This window comes from Micromesistius poutassou (assembly GCF_964030765.1).
Source record: "Micromesistius poutassou genome assembly, chromosome: 11".
Lineage (NCBI taxonomy): Eukaryota > Metazoa > Chordata > Actinopteri > Gadiformes > Gadidae > Micromesistius > Micromesistius poutassou.
Window position 1 is genome coordinate 19,090,851 of NC_140281.1, and position 18,303 is coordinate 19,109,153.

The 18,303-nt window shown below is 46.2% G+C and overlaps 1 protein-coding gene across 1 annotated transcript; it reads right to left on the reverse strand.

Moving 5' to 3' along the window:
• Window positions 1–4,880: 4,880 nt before the first annotated feature.
• LOC311355507 (palmitoyltransferase ZDHHC20-B-like) lies at window positions 4,881–18,295 on the reverse strand. The gene is made up of 14 exons (XM_084475265.1): window positions 18,183–18,295; window positions 17,893–18,024; window positions 17,184–17,216; window positions 16,756–16,850; window positions 14,724–14,844; window positions 14,094–14,163; window positions 13,620–13,652; window positions 13,367–13,487; window positions 10,261–10,393; window positions 9,714–9,840; window positions 7,022–7,111; window positions 6,238–6,353; window positions 6,026–6,073; window positions 4,881–5,046 (listed from the first exon to the last, which is right to left on the reverse strand). Exons 2-13 carry the CDS (start codon window positions 18,008–18,010, stop codon window positions 6,030–6,032), a joined length of 1,101 nt encoding a protein of 366 aa, XP_084331391.1. The 5' UTR covers window positions 18,011–18,024; window positions 18,183–18,295; the 3' UTR covers window positions 4,881–5,046; window positions 6,026–6,029.
• Between the last annotated feature and the right edge of the window lie 8 nt (window positions 18,296–18,303).

Here is an 18,303-nt window from a genome sequence, read left to right on the forward strand (position 1 = left end):
ATATAGCTCTTGTTTAGGTCCTTTTTTTAATACGCAGGATGTACAATCACAATTTGACTTTGTAATCATTTTGTCGCAAGTGGAAAGAACCTCATTTTATTGCCACCTTCCCGAACATGGAGACAATGGCCAGGCGGGTGAGTCTTCGGTGGAGAGACGGAAAAACCTTCCTGTTTACGCTGGAGCCATCGGTGAATATTTTTCAATGCCGTGTCTGGGGCCGTGCGTGCAGACTGCAGAGCTTCAGTCAAAGGCTTCAGAGACAGAAGCCTTCCAAAGGTCTCTGGACCACTGCGGATGAGAAGGTCCTGCAGGTCACTATGGACTTGTTTCTTCACTGGGGATTGTTTACTTAGGAGAGCCGTCCGTGCGTCGCCGGCATCGACATGAAGGCCGTTCACCCTATGGCGCGCGCACGCACGCACGCACGCGCGCGCGCGCACGCACGCACGCACGCGCGCGCGCGCGCACACACACACACACACACACACACACACACACACACACACACACACACACACACACACACACACACACACACACACACACACACACACGGGGCTGATAGAGGGTCGTAAATTGTAGCGTAATCCCATGTCTTGCCAAAAGACTATTATTGGCCCCAATTTAATCAATATTGGATATATTTATTAAGAGCCTCTGAGGTGAACCGCCATGCAAGCAGTCCGGTTGAGGGTCTGCTAGAATCAGTGACGGACTGGACGGTCTGGTATTTGGGCAGATGCCAGAAGGGCCGCGGCCTCTCGTGGGCCGCTTGGCTTCTCGTGGGCCGTTTGGCCTCTCATGGGCCGGCCAATGCTTGATGGAGCGGCATGCTTGTAGTGATCGCGCGGCCCCACCGTCGCGACGGCGGCCCCACATTACTCATCCCCCGCCCCCCCCTCACCGTCAACAATCGTGTCCGCGCGCAACCACCCCCACCCCCCCCCCCTCAACAATTGTGTCCGCGCGCAACAACCCCCCCCCCCCGTAAACAATTACCCGCGGCCGGTTATAATGCGCAAATGCCCGGGCCGTTTTTTGCTCCCAGTCCGTCACTGGCTAGAATAGTCACATTTGGGCCAATAGTTCGGGGTGTATCCTCTTCACGCACCCCGGCCGGACCTAAGGGAGGGGTTCCACTTTAGGAGGGCCAAATCAAACATGAGAGAATTGGTTCTAGGGGTGTAACGATACTCACTCGTACCGAATTTTTTCGGTACGGGTCTAACGGTTCGATGCACGTTTAATTTCGGTAGGCTTACGTACCGAAAAAAACAACAACAACAAACAAACATTTTTGAAAAACGTTTTTATTGATTATCACACACTCTGACTGCCTTGTCTCGTCCTGATGTTTTGTGTTGAGGAGGACCACAATGGAAATAAGTCCCTGGACTTTGTGTTTTTATCCTAAATTGTTTTATCCTAAAAAAAAACAAAAAAACTGCTGTACCGAAAAACATACCGAACCGTGACTTAAAAACCGAGGTACGTACCGAATCGTGACTTTAGTGTTCGTTCGTTACACCCCTAGTTCTGGGAGCCGTTGGGTTGATGTGCACACTTTAACTACTTCACAAAGGACACTTAAACAAAGGACTGATGGAGTCTTAGTGTTCTAGATCTCATTCCAGTTATATATGGATTAAAAAGAGGGGTGGTGCGCACATCCAAAGGTAATCCACATGTGCTAGACAATAGTATTAGATATGAGAGGAGGGCCTGCACACTGTTTTTTTTGCTCCAGAAAGTAGATTTATTTATAAACTATTTATATAGACATCACCTGTATGTTAAATCTATTTACGTCTCTATTATTTTATGATGTGTGGGATTGTTGACTACTGTTTGCAAACGAAATTACACCCCTGAGACTAAAGATTATCCAATCCAATGAATCCTCAAACACATGTCAGTCTAACCCTGACAGCGTTCACTTTGTAGAAACATATGCTTCACCGGGAGGGACAAAGTCTAAAGGCTGAACATTTGTGAGGAATAAGCACTAAGGCCCCTTTTAAGTCTGCTTGTTCAAGTAACAAAAGATTTCACATTATCTCGTTGCGATTGCAAAGGACTCTGAGTTTCTGAATTTGATTTGAACCGGCACTTGATCTTATTCTTTGAAATGGATTACAAAGCGACATTAGCCTGAAGTTAAAAAAACAAAACATTTATTGTTATGTTTACGTTAATGTAGAGGCATATATGACATTCACAAAATACAGAAAATTAATCAGAAAAGAAAATATATATGCAGTCGTTTTTTAACAAAACTTTAACACACACACACACACACACACACACACGCACGCATACACATGCGCACACACACACACACACAAAAACAATATATATGGTAATAAGCATGGTTTCACTAGGCTACATCAAACAAATAAAATAAAAACACTGATATTAGACCAAAAAATGTCCGTCCTTATTACAGGAGTCTTCCTTTATATGGCTTCAGTTATTCTGATGATGGACAAACAGAGTCTAGCTGATCTTTGAACAATCTGATGTTATGGAGAGCAACTAAAACTGAAAGCCCCTACATTGGGAACATGTTTACAGCCAGCCACACACTAAAAGGCATGGCTGCACTAAATAATTATTGCCAAAGACAAGCCAACACACATACACACACACACACACACACACACACACACCTTAGTCTCTGGGCAGAGATAAAAGGTTTTTTTTTCAATTGGTGGAAGGGGATACATGTTCTGTTCCCAGCATCGGAAACTGAGTGACTAGACTATTCCCCACACTGGAAACAATTTACAAACGCTCCAAAACAAATAATGCTACGCCATTTAAAAAAACGTTTGATTCGATAATGCTGACACATCATTGGGTAGCGGAGGAAAAAACAAATACACCAAATTATAGACCCCCTGAAATACCTTCCGATCACTGGGGAACGGTGTCGGTGGGGCTTGCAGGACACATCACTAGTTTTGAGTTGCCGTGACTGAACATACATTCAGGACAACAGTGACACTTTCGAAATTCTCTCTCTCACACACACACACACACACACACACACACAAAATTTGACTTTAAACCAGTACTTCACAAGCCTGACAGACGAGAAAGTCACACAGATATCACTGTAAAGCGGAAGTGTCTCCGTTTCCCTGGTTACGAGCGGGAGGCCCTCTACCAACTGAGCCTTTTTTTCTTTGAAAATGGAACACGTAATATTCAACAGACAGGTCGGACGGTGGCGGGGCTTTGACGCTGTAGGTTTTACACTTTGGAGAGATGTGATAATGGGGATGTAGAGACTGAACCAGGCAGCCCTTGTATTTTTCTGGTGCTTTCCACGAGCAAGGGAGTAAAACAAAGACTGAACACGAAACAAAAATAAAACAACTGCATTTGGCAACTCTGTATAACAGTAAAGCTATGGCAAGAGCTAAAATATTAATTTTACATTTTTAAGCGGCCCAACAACGACATCTCCACTCGTCAATCCCCTACTTGTTAATTGGTTGTGAAGATCATAGCGCTCATTATAATAATAATATTTAAAGTATAAGTCCCTAAGGAGACTGAGTATGAAGGAACCCCTGAGCCAGCTGTTGATATGATACAAAACACCATTCATTTGAAACGAGGGCAGAATACCAGGAGTAATATCGCCACCTGCTGGCCGTCATCGGTGCTGCAGACGCATCCCTGCAGCTCCCAACAAGAGAGGGCGGCAAGTAGGCGTGGTACATGCGTTGCACTGCGACGACAAAACGCATTTGGTAAGAATGACAATGGCCGTGGAGGTGAGAGGACAGGTAAAGCTTGGATGTTGTAAACACTTCAGTGGTTGGAGCTCCCTGTAGGTCAGCCCTTATTTGGCAACAAGCGGCATTGGGCCTAGAAAAGTTGAAGCCTTGGGCTGTATAAAAGTGAGCCTGAAGAGACGTGATGACTGAATGGAACATAAGAAAAAAAATAATAGTAAAGAAAATATCCGTCCCCATTCAGCATAGCGTCGCTTAAACATGCTGGAGGCCGTTTTCCCAGGTGAAAGGTCCGATATTAAAAAGCAGCAAATGTACATAAAATATATGTAAACCGATCCTCCCACCGCAATACGTACAGCAGATTCGTCGAGTTCCTGTTAGTTATAAAAAATAACAAAAACAACAGCTGCTGCGTCACACCCAACTCACGCCATGAATCACAAAATCCAAAAATGAAGCACCTTGTTTGATAAGACATCGATACTCAAATCCAGAAAGTGCAACCGTGCCGTCTTGTGCCGCTCCGTCTAAAAACACCACGCGAGTCGAGACCCCTCCCCCCTTCCAATAACGGTTTGGTATAGTCCAGGTCTGCAAGGTGCAGTCCACGCACAGCCGCAAACCAAAAAAAAAAAAATGACACACATAACGAAATCCATTGTTCCTTGTAAACGTCCATTACGACCCACCGGTCCATGAAGAAAATTATTATAAAAGAAAAAAAAAAATGAGCAGAGAATAAAATGAAAAAAAAAAATCAGCAGCAAAAAAAAAAAAACGAAAACAGCAACAACCTGTAGAAGACTGTTGAGTTCCAGCTAGTCTTCATCTCTGGGCCAGCACTCCCCTTCTCTGATGACACTGGGGGGGGGGGGTTCCTGGGCTCAAACGCCCCCCCCCCCCACCCCAGACATCAGTCCTAGTCGTGAGGTGTCACAAGCAGAAAGCGTGAAAAAAAGATAGAGATATATAAAACTCTAGATATAGATACAGACATATACATCTTTATAGATACATAAAGACATATCTACATAAAGATATATCTATATATCTCTCATTAATACAAACAGCGTATGTATGTGTATCTGGACAACGTGCAGGTGTGTGGGGGGGGGGGGGGGGGGGGGTGCCACTGCCCTGACTGGGTCAGCACGGTGGGGATGATGGGACGCATCTCCAGGGTGATGCGGGGATGAATCTGTGCAGATGGAGGATGTGCTGGGAGACCGTTTCCATGGTGATGGTGTTGTGTCGCTTAAGGCATCGTTTTTGAAAAATGGCCGAGGAGTTTCTCCTGTGACAGAGAATAAAAAAAATTGAAAGAAAAAACATCACATTAGCTTCTGGGGTGAAGTGGCTTTTTACGATGTTTGTGTTAACAGCACGCCAAAGAAGTGTTCTCACACACACACACACACACACACACACACACACACACACACACACACACACACACACACACACACACACACACACACACACACACACACACACACACACACGAGCTGCTACCAATTAAGGAGATGCAGAGCATCTGTGGAGCAGGTGGAGAAGCAGGGCTGAAATAGCTCCTCCACTCCTCCAGGGCTCTCCCAGCCATATGGCTACTAGTGTACGGAGAGACCGGCTGGGACCGTCGATTCCTCCAAGGGTTTTCCTTCTTTTGTGTTTTACAGCGAGAGACTTTATATGATTTGGAATAAACTGACCGTTTTGGCTTTTCCCCTTTAAATTGTGTCCTGTTTGGGGAGGAGGCGGATCACTCAACAAGGTCAGGTGTGCCACAACACACACACACACACACACACTAAGATGTCCGCAAACACAGGCCAGATTTGTTCCCCCTAATCACTCCCTGCAGGCGTCTTGGGTAAACATGGTCTGTGTGCAGGCCTACAGTGGCGGGCTGGTTTACAGGCTGACTGGGCCGTAGGACCTTCACAAGAACCTTACTTATGTCAACAGGAACTCAAGTGCAGGGGGAACTTATTATTATTGCATGCATGCGATTTGCACTGAATGAATTACAATGGCTAAGAACAAGGGTGGACACATTATTTTACAAATGGGCGACATGATGTGACGGAGTCAGGCTGGCTGTAAGACGCCGTCAACCTCAATGTGATTCACAGGAATGTCCCTGAGGCTCCTATGAGTTACCTCTTACCACCAATCAGAGACTACCCCTTTTACCTATAATAATAATAATAATAATAATAATAATAATGATGACAGGAACAAGATTATCAGCGACCATGCGTCACCAGTCTCACCTGGTTAGGACTCGCTCTCCAACGATATGGTGATGCTGTCCGTTCCCACTGTGGTGCAGAGAGGGGACAGCGTTAAACGTATGAGGGAAACCCACAGCCGACATCCAGGCAGGCACAGTGTGCTTCAAACATTAGCCAGCCCATTAACTGTGTGTGTGTGTGTGTGTGTGTGTGTGTGTGTGTGTGTGTGTGTGTGTGTGTGTGTGTCTTGCCTGATTTCAGGGTGTCATTAGCCAGGTGGCCGGCTGCTGCGTGGTTGCCGTGCAGGTCGTTGCTCAGCAGGTGGTTCTGGGACTCGCTCAGGGGGCTGGCCGGGACCTCAGCCGCACTGCAAGGCACACGCCCCCCCACAAACAGACAGGAACAGGGTGAGTGGTTCATCGTTAGGATGTTTCATTGCGTATCGTCCAACCCGTGGTTGAGAGAGAGCTGGCAGCCAATGGTCAACAACATTTAATAACCTTTTTTTTTTTTTTTTAAACCATTTGAAAGTTAATCCTCTTTCGTTGCAAAAAAAAATGCAGCAAACCATTAAAATATAGCATCCATGGTTCATATTTAATAGGGGTGTAACGATACACAAAAGTCACGATTCGGTACGTACCTCGGTTTTTAAGTCACGGTTCGGTATGTTTTTCGGTACAGCAGTTTTTATTTTATTTTTATTAAACAATTTGATTTTGATTTATTAAATTGTATCAAACCTAACACAAATGAAAAGACATCAAATACAATTGAGGATAATACACAATAAAGTCCAGGACTTATTTCCATTGTGGTCCTCAACACAAAACATCAGGACATCAAGACAAGACACTCACAGAGTGTGTGATAATCAATAAAAACTTTATTCTTAAAAAAATATATTTTATTTTTCATTTTTTTCTTCGGTACGTACCGAAATGAAACGTGCATCGAACCGTACCGAAAAAATTTGGTACTAACGCGCGTATCGTTACACCCCTAATATTTAATAATTTCCTCCAGGGCCGTTACCTCTTGCTGGGCTCAGGGTGCTGGGAGCCAGTGGCCTGCTCTGGGTCAGCGCTCACCAGGCGGGTGGGGAAGATCAACCCGTCGCCCTGGCTGCAGAAGGCCATGGGGGGGGGGGGGGGGGCAGGGTTAGGGTTAGGCTGACACATTATGTACATTTACAATTCTATTTATAAAGTAAGGACCACGTTCCTTTAGGTCGGGTCGGAGTCCCGACGTGGGCATCAGAGACTGTTGATCTTAAATACATTGCACTTTCTAAAATGCTTTTTTTTTTTAACTTTGCCTTTATTTTCTATCTATCTATCTATCTATTTTACTTTTTTACTTCTCTATTATTTTCTTTTATTGTATGACAATGTTATATGTGAAGCACTTTGAGTCTGCCTTGTGTATGAAAAGTGCTATATAAATAAAGTTGCCTTGCCTAAAGTGGGTGCAATATATGTATTTATTCCTCCTTTTAGACATTGTATCACTGCATCTTATTTGGTCAATGGACTGCATTTATACAGCGCTTTTATCCAAAGCACTTTACAATATTGACCCTGGGAGCAGTTAGGGTCAGGTGCCTTGCTCAGGGACACCTCAACACTCAGCTAGTTGAAATCCTGACACCTATTGCATCCTTAAAGGTCCCGTGACTAGCCACCGGTGTGATTAGTAGAAATCTGCCCCTTATGACATCACAAGTGTGCGTGTCCACCTAGACGTGTGTTGGATAGATCAGTCCACCAGCCTACCCAGTGGACTGTAGCAAACGTTGCTCATCTATCCATCGCACATCTAGGTGGACACGCCCACCTGTGATGTCATAAGGGGCAGATTTCCAAAATGGCTTGTAATGGCTTGTCACACTCTGGTGGCATGTCATGGGACCTTTAAAGGCTGCCCCACACTACACGATTTTTTAATCTTATGCGATTTTTGAGTCAGAGTACACCACACACATAACGAGAATCGCAGCTGATTTGTTGCTCTCCGATCCTACATAAGATTAGAACACAAGACGGAACACCACACACTACAGGATAATCTTATCCGATTCTCGGCCGTGTAGGCTGCGTCATCCAGCACGAGACAAGAGATCGAGAGACAAGAGATTGTAGATCTAGAGCAGCGGTTCCCAAACTTTTTTTCCTGCGCACCCCCTTTACGTCCCAACCGGGTTGCCGCACCCCCAATCCCCACTTCAAAAAGAAGGAAAAAAAACGCAACAAAGCTTTGTTTTATCGCCATATAAAGACTCATGTTTAATCATGCGCAAATAACCAGAACACGCATGACAATAACAACATCAACAAATAGGACAGCCAAGGGACACGACTGACGTTGTGTGCAAGATCTGCTCATGTGTGATACGCGCAATAGACGGGCAGACGACCGATCTACATGACCACTTTATGCGCCTCGCAGAAGTTAATAGAAATGATGATAAACTAAATATCACAGAGCATAGAGCAGGATTGTGAACGTTTACAATGTCTCATGTCAATTTACAATCTGCAAAATGTGTCTGTGTTGGCCGACTTACTTTTTTTAGTTAGGATATTGATGCTGCGCGCCTCCTATTTGCAACGGAATTTGTTTAAGATATAAAACCATTTAATTTAACACACACGCACTAAAACAGATATTTTCGTTTTTAAATAAATATTTGGAAACGAAAATTGAAAAGTGAGGCGCCGGGGGAGGGGGCATCACGATGGTGACTCTCCATTGTGATGTGATGGCATTATGGAGCACCCTCGGGTCAGCGTGTGTGTGTGTGTGTGTGTGTGTTTTGCGCGTGTGTTTGTGTGTGCGTGCGTCGCTATTATGTTGACTACACACTCAACATGCCGAAAATATCTAACATGTTGGATAACCCCGATTTTGAGATTGGGTGGTCTTAAGTTTATGAGATTCTATCTTAGAACACTACGGCAGACAGGATAATCTTGGCCGATTTTCGTCCCGATTCGGCTGCCATGGGAACGCCACCCCGATTCTCGTAAGGGGCAAATCGGCCACGATATCGGGACATTTATCTTGTAGTGTGGGGTCAGCTTAAGACAAACTCCTTGTTGTTTCACACAATAAATGATTTTAAAATAAATATCAGGAAAAAGGCTGAATTAATGCTATAATGCTTTGTACCACTGACATATATTCTATACTTAAGCAATAGATCACGACAGGCTGTGGAATGTCTATTGTGTAAAATGGTTATGTAAGTATGGTGAAATGAAAGTCATAGACACCCTCAATTTTGAAAAAAACAAGAAAGTCGGAAAAGCATTTTTTAAACAAATACAAAAATGTAGTCCCTCCTGGCTGCCTGCAAAGTGTGCGGCGGTTGCTATGCAACACACTGTAGCGTCCTTCAGAGAGAAGGCTAGAGACGGTAGCTTGGTTCGCCGGCAATTTAGCCTATCGAGCAGTACACTCAGCGTGTGACTATTGCTTTACAACATTTCCACCCTCTGCATCAATCAACATATTTTTAGGCTTCAGTAAACTATGCTATTGCTTTTATATATAACTAAACAGCAGTTCAAGTTAGGCGCGGAGTGATACGAACTCTGTAAACTGAACGGACGTCATAGCTGTGTGTATACGCTCATTATACAACAGTTAGGAACCAATCAGATCGCTTGATTTAAGCCACCCGTTTTATACTATGTGTCGTAACACATACGAAAGCGTTATTCACCTGGTGAAGAGGGGCAGTGGCCAGTACTTCTTCTGGTCCCCAAAGACCTGGGCCACGTTCTTGCGGAAGCCCAGAGAGAAGCCGTTCTTATCGGAGCCGGTCCTGAAGACCGGGGCTCTGAATGCCTCTGATGGAGAAACGCAGGGAGACGCAGAATATGAACATCTGTACGTAAGATTATAAAAGGAAATCACAAGCACACAATGGACTGTAGAGCTGCAACCACGAGTCAATCAACGGAGAATGGTCGATTGTCGATTAATCATTCAGTCTTATGAATTACAAATACAAAATATTTCATGGATGATTATAAAATGAACACGTATTGTTTCTTGGCTGCCATCAGATGAAGCAAGCACATTTAAGACACTTCTCACTCTGGTAACTTGTGACAGGCATTGTTCTATTATTTATGACGTTTTATAGACAAAATATATATCAAACTAATAACATCAATGAATCAACTATGCAAATAATTGTATAACACAGTCCCGATGGACTGCTCCGCCTCAATGGTTCTCCGGTCTGTGTGTTGGAGAACACGTACCTATCGTTGACCGGTTCCTCCCCACCAGCCACAGGTGGTAGCTGAAGAGGGACAAAATGCTGATGCAGAACATGGCCGCCACGAAGAAAAGGAACAGCACGTGGAATTTGGCGTGTGTGTCTGGCAGCTCGTTCTGGGGAGGAGACGTGATTGATAGAGAGAGAGAGAGAGAGAGAGAGAGAGAGAGAGAGAGAGAGAGAGAGAGAGAGAGAGAGAGAGAGAGAGAGAGAGAGAGAGAGAGAGAGAGAGAGAGAGAGAGAGAGAGAGAGAGAGAGAGAGAGAGAGAGAGAGAGAGAGAATGCCGCCAAAGTTAAAACAGACAGCACGGGCGGAGATGCCTCAAGAGAAATGGGAAAGCGACACGAGAAATGGATGAAATGAGGATGCACTGGTCCCCTTTCAGGCCGTGCAAACACAGGTGCTGCTCCTCCCGTTAATAGAACTCTGTTCCATTCCACCTGCTCTCCTGGTTCTGTGGACCACGCAGCAGAACCCAGCAGAACCCAACGGCTCCTGCTGACACCAGCGTGAAAAGGGTCCGTGGGGACGGGGAGACGTAGAACCACGGCACGACGCAAAGCAGAACCACAACGTAACACAGAACCACAACGTAACAGAACCACAATGTAACACAGAACCACAACGTAACAGAACCACAACGTAACAGAACCACAACGTAACACAGAACCACAACGTAACAGAACCACAACGTTAACACAGAACCACAACGTAACAGAACCACAACGTAACAGAACCACAACGTAACACAGAAGCACAACGTAACAGAACCACAACGTAACAGAACCACAATGTAACACAGAACCACAACGTAACACAGAACCACAACGTAACAGAACCACAACGTAACACAGAACCACAACGTAACACAGAACCACAATGTAACACAGAACCACAACATAAGAGAACCACAACGTAACAGAACCACAATGTAACACAGAACCACAACGTAACAGAACCACAACGTAACAGAACCACAACGTAACACAGAACCACAATGTAACACAGAACCACAACATAACAGAACCACAACGTAACAGAACCACAACGTAACACAGAACCACAACGTAACAGAACCACAACGTAACAGAACCACAACGTAACACAGAACCACAATGTAACACAGAACCACAACATAACAGAACCACAACGTAACAGAACCACAACGTAACAGAACCACAACGTAACAGAACCACAACGTAACACAGAACCACAATGTAACACAGAACCACAATGTAACACAGAACCACAACGTAACAGAACCACAACGTAACACAGAACCACAACGTAACAGAACCACAACGTAACAGAACCACAACGTAACACAGAACCACAATGTAACACAGAACCACAATGTAACACAGAACCACAACATAACAGAACCACAACGTAACAGAACCACAACGTAACAGAACCACAATGTAACACAGAACCACAACGTAACAGAACCACAACGTAACACAGAACCACAACATAACAGAACCACAACGTAACAGAACCACAACTTAACACAGAACCACAACGTAACAGAACCACAATGTAACACAGAACCACAACGTAACAGAACCACAACGTAACACAGAACCACAATGTAACACAGAACCACAACATAACAGAACCACAACGTAACAGAACCACAACGTAACACAGAACCACAACGTAACACAGAACCACAACGTAACAGAACCACAACGTTAACACAGAACCACAACGTAACACAAAACCACAACGAAACAGAACCACAACGTAACAGAACCACAACGTAACACAAAACCACAACGTAACACAGAACCACAATGTAACACAAAACCACAACGTTAACACAGAACCACAACGTAACACAGAACCACAACGTAACACAGAACCACAACGTAACACAGAACCACAACGTAACAGAACCACAACGTAACAGAACCACAACGTAACACAAAACCACAACGTAACACAGAACCACAATGTAACACAAAACCACAACGTTAACACAGAACCACAACGTAACACAGAACCACAACGTAACACAGAACCACAACGTAACAGAACCACAACGTAACAGAACCACAACGTAACAGAACCACAACGTAACACAGAACCACAACGTAACAGAACCTCAACGTAACAGAACCACAACGTAACACAGAACCACAACGTAACACAGAACCACAACGTAACACAGAACCACAACGTAACAGAACCACAACGTAACAGAACCACAACGTAACACAAAACCACAATGTAACACAGAACCACAATGTAACACAGAACCACAACGTAACACAAAACCACAACGTAACACAGAACCACAACGTAACAGAACCACAACGTAACACAGAACCAAAATGTAACAGAACTAAGGCACAATAAGACGATGGATGGACGGGTGGGCGCGGAAGCGGATGTGGGGAGGGGGCAGGGGGGGTGGACAGACACGAGCACGGGGGGCCAGGGGGGGGCAGGTTACCTTGGGGCAGTTCTCTGCCGATTTCCTCCGGCAAAGCTTTAGTGCAAACAGAGACAACACAGGTTAGCGACACCGGGAAGGAACGGGGGGGGGGGGGGGGGAACGCGACTAGGACAGGGTCAAAGGTCAAAGCCAAGTGAGATGGGGGCGGGGGGAAAGGGAGGTGTGTGTGTGTGTGTCATCTGAACAGAGGGTAAACCAAACAGCAAGACAAAAGAAGAAAGGGAGTTCACGGAGGTGGGGGGGCGCTGGCAGAGACGTGCGTGTGCGTCTCCCCCGATGGCTCTGGGAGTCGCAAGGGGGGGGGGGGGGGGGGGGCGGGGTCAATGAACAATGAGGGTGTGTGTTCGTTAGGACATGGGGAGAACAAGAGGTTCATGGGGGCTGGGGGGGGGGTCACAGCAGGGGACAGGGGGGGGGAGGGGGGTGGAGACACTGGGGCTGTACAGAACCCCCCGGTGATTAGCACCACCATGCAGAACTGGTGGCACACACACACACACACACACACACACACACACACACACACACACACACACACACACACACACACACACACACACACACACACACACACACACACACACACACACACACACACACACACACACTCTATGCCTGGCCACTCACGGTCCAGAACTTGATGAAATACTGCAGTACGGTGGCAGCGATGAACAGGCAGTACACCAGCGAGTATGCCAGGAAGAGGATGAAGTACTTGTAGTTGGAGAATCCCACACAGTTGTTGACCCTGGGAGACACACAGGAAGAGGTGACATCGCTGCTGCGTGGGCAGGAAGTAGACGGAGAGACGCTTGAACTTAAATGTAGATGTTGTCATTTCAGTGCACGTCTCTGGGAATAAAACAGCGAGAAAACATACCACGGACAATGATGGTCCATCTTCAGCACACACCTGGAGATGAAGAGAAGCGCAAATCAAAGGGGTTATTCTCCCAGTGCATTTCACTCACCACCAGTCAGCCATTAGTGAGGGAAATGCACCTTTAGAGCAACAGCTTTCAAAGTTCACAGCTCCTGCATGAGCTCAGCCCATATCCATTTCTGACCCCTCCTAGTTCAATTCCGACCAGACAGGGCATCTCTGCCTCGATTGACTCCATCTTGCCTGTCAATCACAGGTACGTGACGCTGAACGCGTGAACACGACTCAAAGGCAGAGCAGGGAGGGAGGGAGGGAATGTTTTGGGGTGGAATTGTTTAAAGATCTTGTTCTCCGTCACTCTTTTTTTTTTGCTCCCTCTCTCTCGGCTCAAACCGTTCCTACAGGTCCTGAATGAGGACGCGACGGTACTCAACTGCGTCGTCCTTCCCGTGTGATTGGACGTTTGCTTACATGTCGCAGGCGGAGCAGTGGTGGCAGCGGTCCGGCTTGATGACTTGACAGCGGTCGCAGTAGCGGATGGCTGGATGACGCACACACAACAACAACACAAAAGAAACAACACAATCCATTTGTATTCATCGATTTGCATCCGCCTCCACGTCAATTCCTGAAGCAAAGGGCAAAAGGGGGAGTTCAAAGGTCAGACACAATCAGCAGAGGTGTGCGGAACGGAGGTGAGATGCTTAGAAGGGTGTGTGTGTGTGCAAGTGTGTGTGTGTGTGTGTGAAGAAAGGAAGAAGACATCTTTGTCTGGGTGACACAAGAGGACATTACAGAACTCACAGTCCTAGGCTGTCAAAGCCGTGTGTGTGTGTGTGTGTGTGTGTGTTACCTCCAGAGCCTGTGCGTGTGTGCGTGCGTGCGTGTGTGTGTGTGTGTTACCTCCAGAGCCTGTGCGTGCGTGCGTATGTTACCTCCAGAGCCCGTGTGTGTGTGCGTGCGTGCGTGTGTGTGTGTGTTACCTCCAGAGCCGGTGCGTGTGTGTGTGCGTGCGCGTGTTACCTCCAGAGCCGGTGCGTGTGTGTGTGTGTGTGCGTTACCTCCAGAGCCGGTGCGTGTGTGTGTGTGTGTGTGCGTTACCTCCAGAGCCGGTGCGTGTGTACAGCGGCAGGCTGGAGGCGGCCCGCCACAGGATCTCCTGCTGGGTCTCTGGCCGCTCCTCCTTCTCGTAGCGCTCCTTCTCCGCCTTGGCCAGGCAGAACTGGAGAGACAGACAGGGGGTTAGGACAGACAGACAGGGGGTTAGGAGAGACAGACAGACGGGGGGTTAGGACAGACAGACAGGGGGTTAGGACAGACAGACAGACAGGGGGTTAGGAGAGACAGACAGGGGGTTAGGACAGACAGACAGACAGGGGGTTAGGACAGACAGACAGGGGGTTAGGACAGACAGACAGACGGGGGGTTAGGACAGACAGACAGGGGGTTAGGAGAGACAGACAGGGGGTTAGGACAGACAGACAGGGGGTTAGGACAGACAGACAGACGGGGGGTTAGGACAGACAGACAGGGGGTTAGGACAGACAGACAGGGGGTTAGGACAGACAGACAGACAGGGGGTTAGGACAGACAGACAGGGGGTTAGGACAGACAGACAGGGGGTTAGGACAGACAGACAGGGGGTTAGGACAGACAGACAGGGGGTTAGGACAGACGGACAGCGGGTTAGGGCGTCGGACTACCAGCTAGGGATCGACCGATATGTATTTTTTAGGGCCGATACAGATTTCTTTCCATCAGCCTTAGCCGATACGCCAATGTCGATTTTCTTGAGCCAATATTTGGAGCCAATACTGCTTTTGCTCCCTCAATTGACATCATAAAAATGACACAATGATGATAACAAATGTGACAAGTCTCGATTTAAAAAAGGAACATTTATTGAACTGTCTGTCTGTCTGTAAATCCTGCAGGGAAAAAAAGAAAAAAAGAAATAAAATTAAATAAAATAATATTGGCGACGTGTATCAGCCAATGCCGATACACGTAAACAATAATCAGTAATCCGACTCCGTAACTATGGAGACCCCTTGAGCATTTGCAGTTCTCCGTCAGGATGTCGGGATGCGCAATGCAATTCACCGCCCGAGCGATCTTATACGCTGACTACTAGCCATGTAAATAGTTTTGAAAATAAACTTCCAAAGCTTTTCAAATCTTATTTGGTGGTTTATTGGTCCTTAATGTGCAAACTAAACAATGTACAAAGTAAATAAGGTGCAAAGTCAAACCGGGAAAAGTAATTCCGGAAATTAATTTGTTAGAGGACCAATCACAGCCCTTGCCATCTCCGTTTGTCTCCGTTGCCTCGACAGATAGTTACAAAATATTGGATGCGCACATAGAGCTACAGAGAGGGTCTCCGTCGACGGAGAGAGCTCTCCGTGTCTACGTACAGCACTATACGGAGGAGTATAAATCCACCTTAAGACCCTTGGGATAACAGCTGGGGGGGTCTCTGGAGATGTCAAGTAATGCGATCCAATGTATATAATTATACATATCAGCACAGTTTTATTCTCTAAACTCATTAAGGGTCGAGACGTCAATACCACACGGCGGGTCGTACGTAAGATCAGGAGCACACGGCTGGTGTGGCGGGAACACATCTGTGTCTCTTGACCTATGCTGCCATGGCAACATGATTCACAGGATCCCGTCGCATGCCACCCGTTGTCATGGCAACCTGCCACTCAACCCTGTTCGACGGCCACACGTGGTGTGGTGTGGTGAGGCCAGGGGCGCCTTCTTGAGGAAGGGGGGAGGGGGGGGACAGGTTTTTTGGTTTTATCGTTTATTATATTGATAAGCCGGAGGCAAAACAGTTTGACGAATCTGTGTCGGAAATGTCTTCTTTGACATTCAAACCATCATAACAAGTATCGGGATAGCTGGAAGTCCCAATACATTTTAAAGGAATATCTTACATGTCATGTCAGTATATGACATATATATATGCATTTTATCATGTCATGTCAACACTGTGACTACAGTCAACTATTGCTTGTCCCGCTGTTTGTCTCTTGGTCCAACGAGACAATCCATCTCTCATGAGACACACACGCAGCAGAGCCTCTGGGCTCCAGCTGGTGAGAGGAGGGGGGCTGTGTACCTCTTTGGAAGGGTTGGCAGGCTTGGTGAAGATGGTCTTCCAGTAGGACCACACGAACATGACGAAGGAGACGTGGAAGAAGATCAGATACACAACTGGAAAAGGGAGCAGAACACAAAGTGACGGACGGAAACGCACACAGAGAGAGTTACATCGACCCACACGCCTTTCCATTTCATCAACAGGAAATTAAAATTAAAAGAAGTAGCCGGCAGTCGAGGAGGATCCACCGAGTCCACAAACATGACCACAGAAGTGCTAACACATGTAAATGTATGTGGTCGGTGCTGTGAGCTTTTGGTATTACACAGACACCACTGCTTTGCCAAAGATCAGGAAACACTCATGTGCTCAGAACAGAAAGGCAGTGATGTGCCGTCAAGAACGGTCTGTTTGTCGAGTTGTCAAGAATGAGGAAATCTACTTACCCTGCTCTCCTATACTGCTATATCCTATAGTGACTGAAACAAAAAACATACAAATCAATGTTATATAGACTAGATGAAACACTGACTTCTATACAGAACAATATGATTAATAATATTCTTATTATGCATAACAATAATGTAGTTGGCTGACTGCCATAACGTAGTGGCACACCGTTAAATATGGGTTTTACATTAATTCCGAATATAATTAAATCAGTTTTCCATAGGTTATTGTATGGGAGATTTGACTTCACCAGCCTATGTTATAGACATTTTCGCCTGCAAAGAAGCAGCATTTAATCCATTTCACCATTTAGTCGGCAAATACCAGCAAACAGACAGTTTAATAGCTTCGCATCCGAGCTGAAGTAGATGGAACATCTCTTCATCCATGCCAGACATCATCTTTCCCCCCTTGATGAACAATAGGGGCAAAGCGGCGAGCAGCAAATAACCCACAGAGGAAACTTTGATCTGCGCCTCCAAATCGAAGCGCGTTAACCCAAACACGCCAGTGCATGTAAAACCCGTTGCACCACGTTTTACATCTTTTATTAATCTCAGCAGTTGTGGATTGCTTCCCAACACACACACACACACACACACCAACGTTGGAGCTGCAGCCCATTGACTTCCTGCTGGACAGCAACAGCAGTCAACACTCCGGACGCCCTGTCGCGCCGGGGGGGCCGTGGCGGGGGGTACTCACATATGCAGAGCTCCACGACGTACGCGTAATAAGACCAGCAGACGACCAGGGCGATGAAGATCACAGGTATCCATGATAATCCCCGTTGACAGCATCTCAATACGTGTGTAGGCGCCATCTTTCTCCTCGGAACTGAGGAAAAAAAAAAAAAAAGGGAGTGTCGATGTGACGTCACTTGATGAAGTCTCTTGTTTCAGCCCAGGCCCCGGCACAATCAATTTTTTTTTTTAATGCGTGTATACATGTATATATATATATATATATATATATCTAAAATCGAATAGGCCTACCTTTGGCAGACGTCTTTATTTTTATTTTTTTTATATATCCGCAGTCGTCCACGGGTCCTCTTGTGTTTGGAGACGCGGGGTTCGGACCCGAGCCGAGCGAGCAGCTGACCAGAAGCAGACC

Excerpts from the sequence above, each read along its gene's own strand:
- LOC311355507 (XM_084475265.1), bottom strand. The coding sequence starts at position 18,010 with ATGGCGCCTACACACGTATTGAGATGCTGTCAACGGGGATTATCATGG. Across the intron at positions 13,488-13,619 it reads ATGGACCATCATTGTCCGTG|GGTCAACAACTGTGTGGGAT; the intron begins GTATGTTTTCTC and ends TGTGTCTCCCAG. Across the intron at positions 7,112-9,713 it reads CCACTGCCCCTCTTCACCAG|CCAGGGCGACGGGTTGATCT; the intron begins GTGAATAACGCT and ends GGCCTTCTGCAG.